General features: G+C 41.3%; 1 protein-coding gene across 3 annotated transcripts in view; it reads left to right on the forward strand.

Moving 5' to 3' along the window:
• The window catches only part of LOC139552343 (myosin-IIIb-like), a 69,853-nt gene extending 60,977 nt beyond the window's left edge, over nt 1-8,876 (forward strand). Inside the window, exons 19-30 of one of the 3 annotated variants that reach the window (XR_011670416.1) lie at nt 1,802-1,887; nt 2,050-2,097; nt 2,242-2,289; nt 2,848-2,939; nt 3,403-3,501; nt 3,804-3,925; nt 4,688-4,877; nt 5,184-5,273; nt 5,832-5,997; nt 6,153-6,527; nt 7,336-7,408; nt 8,538-8,876. Coding sequence is in view for 2 of the 3 variants with exons in the window: in XM_071363986.1 (XP_071220087.1) it covers nt 1,802-1,887; nt 2,050-2,097; nt 2,242-2,289; nt 2,848-2,939; nt 3,403-3,501; nt 3,804-3,925; nt 4,688-4,881; nt 5,184-5,273; nt 5,832-5,997; nt 6,153-6,527; nt 7,336-7,408; nt 8,538-8,545 (1,401 nt within the window). In the remaining variant the exon portion in view is untranslated. Of the gene's footprint in view, nt 1-1,801; nt 1,888-2,049; nt 2,098-2,241; nt 2,290-2,847; nt 2,940-3,402; nt 3,502-3,803; nt 3,926-4,687; nt 4,882-5,183; nt 5,274-5,831; nt 5,998-6,152; nt 6,528-7,335; nt 7,409-8,537 lie in introns of all 3 variants that reach the window. The other 2 variants (XM_071363986.1, XM_071363987.1) reach the window with 2 other exon arrangements.
• The last annotated feature ends 206 nt before the right edge of the window (nt 8,877-9,082 follow it).

Genomic DNA, 9,082 nt, shown 5'->3' on the forward strand with positions numbered 1-9,082 from the left:
CCACTAACAAACTGAGCTTCTCACAAATGTTTTCTTCACCTCACACAGTAACCTCACAACTTAACTTCCTTTGCAAATGGATAAATGTGTCCATATGGCAGACACAGGTGCTCTCGCCTTAGTTGAATTGATCTTTTTAAAAATAATTTTACTTGAGGATTTGTATGATTAACCACGTGACAATGATTTTGAGAAATTAAAATGTTCTGTGAAAAAATGTGCACGCCTATTTAAATCAAAGGCCCGTCCAACGGATTCATTCTGCTGCAAGCCCTGGTCTAGGTACTAGGTTAGTGGGTCAGTGTGTGACTGTCTGATGGACATAGGAAGTGGATTTGGCCCCAGGGGAGGGTTAGTATAGCCCTGATGGCACAATGAATCCGGTCAATACTGCTGTCTAGTCTGACACCAGGGGACTTTCTTCCCTCACCTCTCCTCCTCATCTGTAGTGCTTTTTAATTTGTTTGTCTAGGGCTGAACTGATAAAACAGTACAATGCAGTATTGGCGGGTGGGTGGACAATAGTCGAACTGGAACTATTGTTAATTAATTACTGTGAATAGTCTGTGTTAAAGCAGATTTAAGGTCTTTTTCATTACATATGTAGGTCATTCCACCAATAAGGTGACTTTTGAGATGTCTAACTTGGTAAATATTTTTTTATTTCACACAATGTTTACATTCTGTCATAAAGAGCACATGTTCAACTTAATTGAGTAATTTTCTTAAAGTAATTTTCCCATCTCAAGAGGTAAAAAAGAAAGAAAAGGAAGTGCCAAATAAAGTAACAGGGTTGTCCATAACAGGGTTGACTATTTTTAAATTATTAATAAATCCCCTTGTGACAGGGGGAATGGAAGCTTGGTGTGTGCAACAGGGAATAGCATTTGAATGCAAGTTTAAAGCATTTCTAGCCTGTCTATCTATGGGTAACAGGGTTGATGTGTTTTGCTCGGTCCACTCCGTTTACCTCCACAAAACACCAGGAAATGGCCAAAAAGAGTAAAACCAGCTCACCTGCTTTTACTGTATGATTTATTTAACTATTAAACAATTATATAAAAAATAGTTTTACCATATTAAAACGAGAGTTCAGATGTAAATTAATCAATAATCACATGAAATAAGTAATCTTCAGAAATTACTTTGTCAAAGCAACAAAATAACCAAGGCTTTACGATGATGAAACTTGGATTAAGTGGGTTAAAATCTTCCTGGAAGTGATACAGGGCTTCTTTAAAATAAAAGTTTACAGGATGTTTTATTAATTTGTTGAATTCTCCATGTGGTCTATATTAAAAGGCACTTCATTTAATATAACAGGCTTTTACAATTCAATATTGGTGCTCAATTTCTACTTAAAATATCAAAAGCATGCAAAAGGCACTCTTTTTGTGGAACAACCCATGTATGTGGTTATAGTGGCATAATATACAGATTTTTACAATGTTCATCATTGATCTCTGTGCTGTAGCTCTATTGCCCTCCATAAGCTAGAATAGTTAAAGACTAGTTCAAGACTAGCCAAAATAGTTATCATTCTGAAGCTGCTTGACCATCTGTGGTTTGTGCGTTTTAAACAATAATCACTCCCCCTATCATCATCCATCCATCCATCATCATCATCATCATCATAACGGTGCATTATGTTACATCGCCACCTGCTGTTCAGCTTTGAGATTGCGTTTAGTTTCAAATAAGTCCAGTAGGTCTCTAATATGGCCATCAATAACACCTGATTCTATTTGGGCTGTGTGGAACATATTCAAATGATAACTAAGGATAAAGAAATATTTTCCAGCTAAGATACAACGGCCTGCTGGAAACCATCAGGATACGAAGAGATGGCTTCTCCTGGCGACCCTCATTCAAAGAATTTGCTCAGAGGTGTGTGTGTGTGTGTGTGTGTGAATTTATGTTTTTTCAAACTTTGCATTATTTGTGAAATAGCTCAGTCATCTTGGCCAACACATACATTTGTATGCATGATATTTCTGTACACTGCCGTTTTATTTTAGCTGTAGCATGCTAAACTCTCTTTGTCTTCAGATATAACATTCTGCTGATCAAGCCAGATTTACCACTAACCAAGGAAAGGTATGTATAAAGATACTTGCTCTCATTCCAGCAATTTAAAAAAATATGACATACATCAACGTCCATTTGAGATATTAAACAGATCTTTGTAGCTGTTTTGTTTCATCTTATCAAATGTAACCTGTGTTTGTGGGTCTTTTTCAGCTGCTTGTCCATCCTCAACACTACTGAGATACATGGTTGGAAGTGTGGGTAAGTCTACAGTAGTTGCTCTTGTTGTGTTAAATTAATTGGCAATCAGTCCTAGAAGACTAACTTACTTACTCCTGAATCTTCCTGTAAAAAAAACTTTATTTTTTATAATTTGTCCGTTCATCAAAGCATGTCATTCAGGCTATACTCATCAGATGTTTCATGTGTTTACGCTAGAGGTAATAGTGCTGATAAGATGTCAGTTTCAAGACAAACTCAATCAGTCAAGTGAAAATCAGTCTGTCAAAAGCAGCTCATTCTTCAGTTAACAGGTTAGCGTTGTCATTGGCTTGTACTGGGAGGTCAGCTCAGGGTTTATATTGAGTAGAGGTCTTTATCTCAGTTACACTCTTTCACCCTCTTGGTCCCCAGCTCCTGCTTTCTACTGCTGCTGTTCTTTAGAATTGTTCCAAAGTTACTATTGTGGCTTAATGATTACTGGAGTTAATTGGTAACCTCAATCTTTCTCAAATTTAACAGTGCTCTATGCAACAATTCCCCCTGCAAATAGTACTTAATATCTATGAACATTGTTCAAACATTCTCTCACTATGGCAGGTCGTCTCGTCTGTTCTTTAAGTACTGGCACCAGGAGGAGTTGTCCAGGCTGTTGGAGAGACTGGGCAAAGCAGCACTTGTCATCCAGAAAAGTAAGGGTCACTCATCAATAGTATCTGGAACATAGTCTCTCAAATGTCTGTCAAACAGCTTCATTGGCCTCTGTGAGATGTTACTGCTTTTAAACTCAGGCCTGAGGCTGGAAAACCTTGCAGGTAGGTAGATTAGGTTATTATAAATTGAAGTTAACATTGATGAATCATGTCCCATCATGATGTATTTCAGACATTGCCATCAGCAAGTTACTTGCTGTTTTAAGTGCTACCTGCAGTCTTTGTGTTGCAACCCCCCACAACCCTGTTAGATGGATGATAGTTTCCCAGTTATACTGTCTGGTATCTTGATTTCAAGGCCTGTAATGACTGTTGCATCATTTTGTGTCGGAATGTGGTCCTTTACCATGTCATTCAGTAGTAATGTTTCTCTCAATCTCTCTTCACTGTCTCTCCCTCTCTGGCTTTCTGTTCACATTGTCTCTGTTGCTGTGTTCTGCAGACTACCTCTCTCTGCGCTACAGGAGGAAGTACCTGTCCCTACTGTTGGAGGTGAGCAGACAGAGGCAGGCTCAGAGAGAGAGGGAGGAGGAGAACAAGAGTAAGTAGACGAAATATCGCTTTCCTTTTCACTTTTGCCCTCTTTCATCTCACTCTTGCTCACCTATCGCCCTTCCTTCCAATCACCTACTTGTTCTCTTTCTCCCTACCACTGTTCTATTTTTGTTCTTGATCGCTTTACCCCTCAACTCTTTCTCTCTCTACCCCTCTACATGCTTGTTGTCAAAGACATTTCTGTTTGATGTCTTGAATATTTCAACACTCAAGAAGTTAAGGATCCTTGTCACTCACCATATGCAGCTCTATAAGTGCTGTATCAAAAGTATTGTGTGTGTGTCTCAGGGCCCGTCTCTCCACCCGTGCCCCTACCCAGGAGGAAGAAGCCTCAGCCCCGGCCTCGCTCCATCATGCCCACAGCTGCCCACCTGGCCCCTGTCCCCCGGCCCCGCAACAAACAGTTTGAGGTGGGCCATATTGAATTTATTTTGGGTAACAGACATACAAAAACAATGTGGACCCAGAGGGTATCACTTGAAAGTATTAATTAAAATGCTCGTTTCCAAAGTGGTCCTCGATGGTACGTTTCTACACTCAAAACCCTGGCAACCTTTAATTAATTTGAAACAGTGAAAAGTAATTTTCAGAAAGTAATCTGATGTTTATTCTCTCGATCTCTGGTGCTAGCTAGCCCATAGACAGCATGTTAGCTGAAACCTGCTATTGACTGATCTTGTACCCTTTGACAATCGCCCTCCCACTCTTTCCTCTGACATCCCCTCCTACACGCTGATGACTAAGGCCTAGATTCAATCAAATCAAGCGTTGGAGTTGTCCAACCGTCCCACTCACGTTAGAAGTTCAGAACGGGAAAGTGTAGGATATATAGAAATAATGACACTCAAATAAAAAAATCATTCAACTAAATAATGAGGATTTCTATCAGCCTAATCGAGGTGTAGATTACTTCTCACATTCCAGTGTTCCAACTTGTAAACAAGGCTGCATGGGATTTCTCTTATTACGATTCCATGTAGCCAATGGCAATGTCTGCTTTAGGTATAATTCCAGGAGCTGCTTGTGGATTGGACAGCTGTAACACAGTTCCGACACCGCCAAAACAACCACTATGCGGATGTTGGCTAATGAGATCTGATTGAATAGAACCCTAAACTGAGCCTTAAACTACCCTAAGATTGACCCTATACGGTTCCCTCGGTGTCTCCCAGGCCACTCCTTTTGACAACCTGGAGGTGCACAGTGAGCTGGCTGAGCTGATAGGCCAGGCGGGGGGAGAGGAGCGGGCCAGGGAGAGGAGCAAGAAGAGAAGGGACAACATCCGCTGGTTCAAGGAGACGCAGGCCCGCAAGGTGGTCCGCAACGGTGCCTTCCCCTGCTGGTTCCATGGCATGATAACACGTAGGTCAGTAAGACAGGACGACACACACACACACACAGACACACAGCATATGTTTTACTATCCTTGTGGGGACCTAAAATTGATTTCCATTCAAAATCCTATTTTCCTAAACCTAACCCTAATTGTAACCCTAACTCCTAAGCCTAAAATAGCCTTTTCCTCATGGGGACCTGTAAAATGTCCCCACGAGGGAGAATTGCCCTTGTTTTACTGTCCAGTACCAACGAGGATAGTAATACACACTTCAGACTTAATTCTGTCAGATTTCAGGGTGGTTTTAAACACACTGTATGTCTCCTCTCCAGACAAGCTGAGGATCTGATGACGGACAAGCCTGTAGGCTGCTTCCTGATTCGTGTAGGACAGAGCCGGGAGGGCTACACACTAACATACAAGTAAGACTGAGGATGACTATCTGGATCCAAATGACCTTCCCCTACTGGGTCTTGTTCTCATCACATCACATTAGATCAGTGGTCACCTTGAGGAAGGGTGCAGTTAAGTGTATTTGAAAGGGGTTGACAGACGAGTAGAACAAGAGCAGAAGACAGGGTTGTGTTCAGTAGGCAGTAAACTTTTTTGATATAGATTGGAATGGGGAGGTACTAACTGAACTTGTCCCATTAGAGGGATTTTTGTTTTTTGTTAAATTGTTTTACTACAGTGTGCTGAAAACGACCCGACGCTATAGCGTGACATACAAGACATTAAACCCCTAACTCCTGTTTGCTCCCTCACCCTGTTTGACCGATATGTACCCTTTACTTTCTGGTGACATATAAGACATTAAACCCCTAACTCCTGTTTGCTCCCTCACCCTGTTTGACCGATATGTACCCTTTACTTTCTGGTGACATATAAGACATTAAACCCCTAACTCCTGTTTGCTCCCTCACCCTGTTTGACCGATATGTACCCTTTACTTTCTGTCCTCTCCATCTATCCGATGTCAGGGGGGCAAACCGATGTAGGCACTACATGATCGAGATGCAGTCCAACGGGAAGTATGTGATCCTGGGGGAGGATAAAGCCCACCCCTCCCTGCCTGACCTGGTGCAGCACCACAGCCGGGTGGGCATCAAGCCCTTCAACGAGCTGCTCACCACCTCCTGTGGACAGGTCAGCACTTGGGTCAAATTCCCTTTAGGGTCTGGCTCCTGTCGAATTTACTCACCGTTGGCACAGGCTCTGGCAGGACCTGTGTGTAATACTGTACATTAAGAATGGATAATCAAACATTTTATGCACTAATGTTATTCTGTCTGCTGTTCCAGACATGTGACCACAACACAGACTACGAGGACTTGAAGGGCCTGGATCACCTGGCCGTGGTCGACCGCAGGAGCACCATGTCTGGGGAAGAGGAGGGCGAGTCGAGCCCGGATCAGGTCCACCTGGAGTTCCAGCAGCTCTTCCTGCCGCCGGGGCAGAACCCCGACCTGGAGGCCCAGAGACCCCCTGTCCTCAGGCGGATATCTGACCGCAGACACCGGGCAGAGGCTGGAGGAGGAGGAGAGGCCCTGAGAGGGAAGCTCAGAGATGGGGAGAGAGGAAGAGCGTGGGGAGATGAGGGCGAGCGGGACCGCAAGAGCAGGCCCTTTCCCCGGTTGTATCCTTCCATCCGATTGGCTATGAGGGAGATCCAACAGGTGAGAGGCAATGATGAGGAAAGGGAAGAGGGTGGATAGATGGGAGACTTAATATGTTCAATGATAAGGTGATTGGACATATAGTTTAGACTTTAATGACCTATGTATTAGACTTTAATGACCTATGTATTAAAGGGATACTTCAGGATTTTGACAATGAAGCCCTTCCATCTACTTCCCTAGAGTCTGATTAACTTGTGGAAACCATTTTTATGTCTCTGCGCAGAGACATGAAAATGGTATCCAGGAGTTCAACTGACTCTGGGGAAGTATATAAAGGGCTTCATTGCCAAAATCCTGAAGTATCCCTTTAATGCTGGATCCAGTCTATCATAATTTCTCCGTTTCAGCTAATTTCTCAATGAAATGACACAAACATCTTCTTGGGATGTCAGGGTCTATAGAACTGGCTGGGCACATCTGGTCTATCGCTAGAACTGGGCCAGTTACATCTGCGTATAGATAGCAGTCAGTATATGGTGTTAAACCATTAAAATAGCTACACTGTAGGCCTATTCTTTAACTTGGCATGACGCAACATACTACTTCATTATTCACTATTACGAAATGGGCTTTTTGAATTCATACAATGTAGGTTGAACCCTGTCTTTGTTTTCTTCCAACCCAGATCATTTCGGAACATCAGGGTTGATTTTAGGAGCTGACTTTTATGCTGAACCATGATTATCTGAATACATAGCCAAACTGACACAATTCATGCTGGAGTACTGTGCCTCGAGTGTTCATTAATCTGCATTAATAAAGAATTGTGGATGCATTTGTGATCTTTTCTGTCTTGTGTCTGCAGCACTTTTCAGATGTCCAGGAACAGAGCCCCGCTGTCTCTCACAGTACACCCAAACCCTCCTGGAGGAGGACAGGTAGGTCATAGTAGCTTTGCGCATGTCTCGCCCACCTGAGGATCTGTCTTTTTCAGCCATCTGTTTCCTCTGTGGGGTGCAGAATCCACTTGTCACTTAAACCTCGCTGAATTGATTGCTTTCATTTTAGTCCTGCGACTAAAATGTTGCAGGACTAAAATGAAATGATATAATGTTACGACCGCAGAAATGTTTGTAATGACCTGTCAAACACACCCCGGTAATGGCTGAAATGGGCTCAATGGAATGCCTTGTCTTCCCGTTGCATCGAGAAAAATGCTTAAACTTCGTTGGAGATTTAACACATCTCGACACTTACATCACAAGAAAGAGAAGAAATAACTTTATTTTGATGGATGTAAATTTTTTTCCACATTTAAAAAAAAAGTTATAATTTTGTACAGTTGAAATATTTACAAACTAGAGGTGCTGAAATGAAAGCAACTGCCGAAAATGAACACACAAATTATAGTGATATTGTGTCTGATCTTGCGAACCATGTAAAGTATGTATAGATAGGTGTAATCTAGAGCCAAGCGTGTTGATTTTCAAGAGGGTATCCTGCTATTGACACACTTGTTGAATTATGCAACAGAACGTGACAACAGTAATTAGTTGATGCAGTCTAGACCGTGCAGGTGTGCCTAAACGGAGCACGGTTTTGGTGGTTGCTGCCCTGTTCCACCCCTTTATTAATATATGCAAATATACCCAGTGTATTTAAACAAATGAGGCACATATAATTTTCTTTATTTTAACGCAACATATATTTTTTAAATACCTGATAGCATCAGAAAATGTATATAGGAGTGCATTCTAAGAAAATAAGTGTAATTTGACACATTTAATACCTGAATTCCCACCAAAATCCCTGAACTTTATGTGCTATAATAATTCAGTCAACATCTGATTAGTTTTTAAAATGTAAACCATTGGCCAACTGTTGTATTTATTAGAATAGTTTTTAAAACCTTTTAACAATTTGTATGAATGTTGCTAGTCATAGTTCTGGCCAGCAGGGCTCAACAAGGCATTGTGCAATATATTGTGTCCAGACATGTCTCTGTCGTGTAGAATATTCAGCCAAGCAGTGATTTAAACTGACTTATGCTATTTTTGTTTGTTGCAGATTCATAACCCATGTGATGGAGGGAGTTCATTCAAAGCTGCTATTTGTTGTTTTTGCCCGTCTGAATGAGTTAACTGGACCTTATTCTGTCAAGCATTAACCAGGTTTTTATAAACAAATTGTAAGGAGATACTTCCTTGTTTTACTAGTGTTTTATGTAGTCAATTTTAATATAAATTTAAGTTTCTGAATATTGTTTTATGTGTGTATGTAAATTATTCAGTGGGAATTTTACATTCACTGTTTTACTGAATGTGTTTTTTACATTTTAGATATCTGGTTGTCAAGTTTTTTTCTTCATAATAATAAAATCTGCAGTTAAAAAAGCTTAGGCCACGGCCATGCATTCCTTCTTTAGTTTCACCATATCAGTCATCAGTGAGGTATTTTGTTTTGGTTAAAAAAAAAAAAACATTTAAAAAATCACCCAATATGCTTGCAGACCTGTGGAGAGGAGTGGTTTGGCCTTCAACAGATAGCACTAGCAGCCAGTGATATTCAGAGTAGTAGACAGATCACAGCCCAGTTTCCCAAAAGCATCTTAA

This window comes from Salvelinus alpinus, chromosome 24 (genome assembly GCF_045679555.1).
Source record: "Salvelinus alpinus chromosome 24, SLU_Salpinus.1, whole genome shotgun sequence".
Classification (NCBI taxonomy): Eukaryota; Metazoa; Chordata; class Actinopteri; order Salmoniformes; family Salmonidae; genus Salvelinus; species Salvelinus alpinus.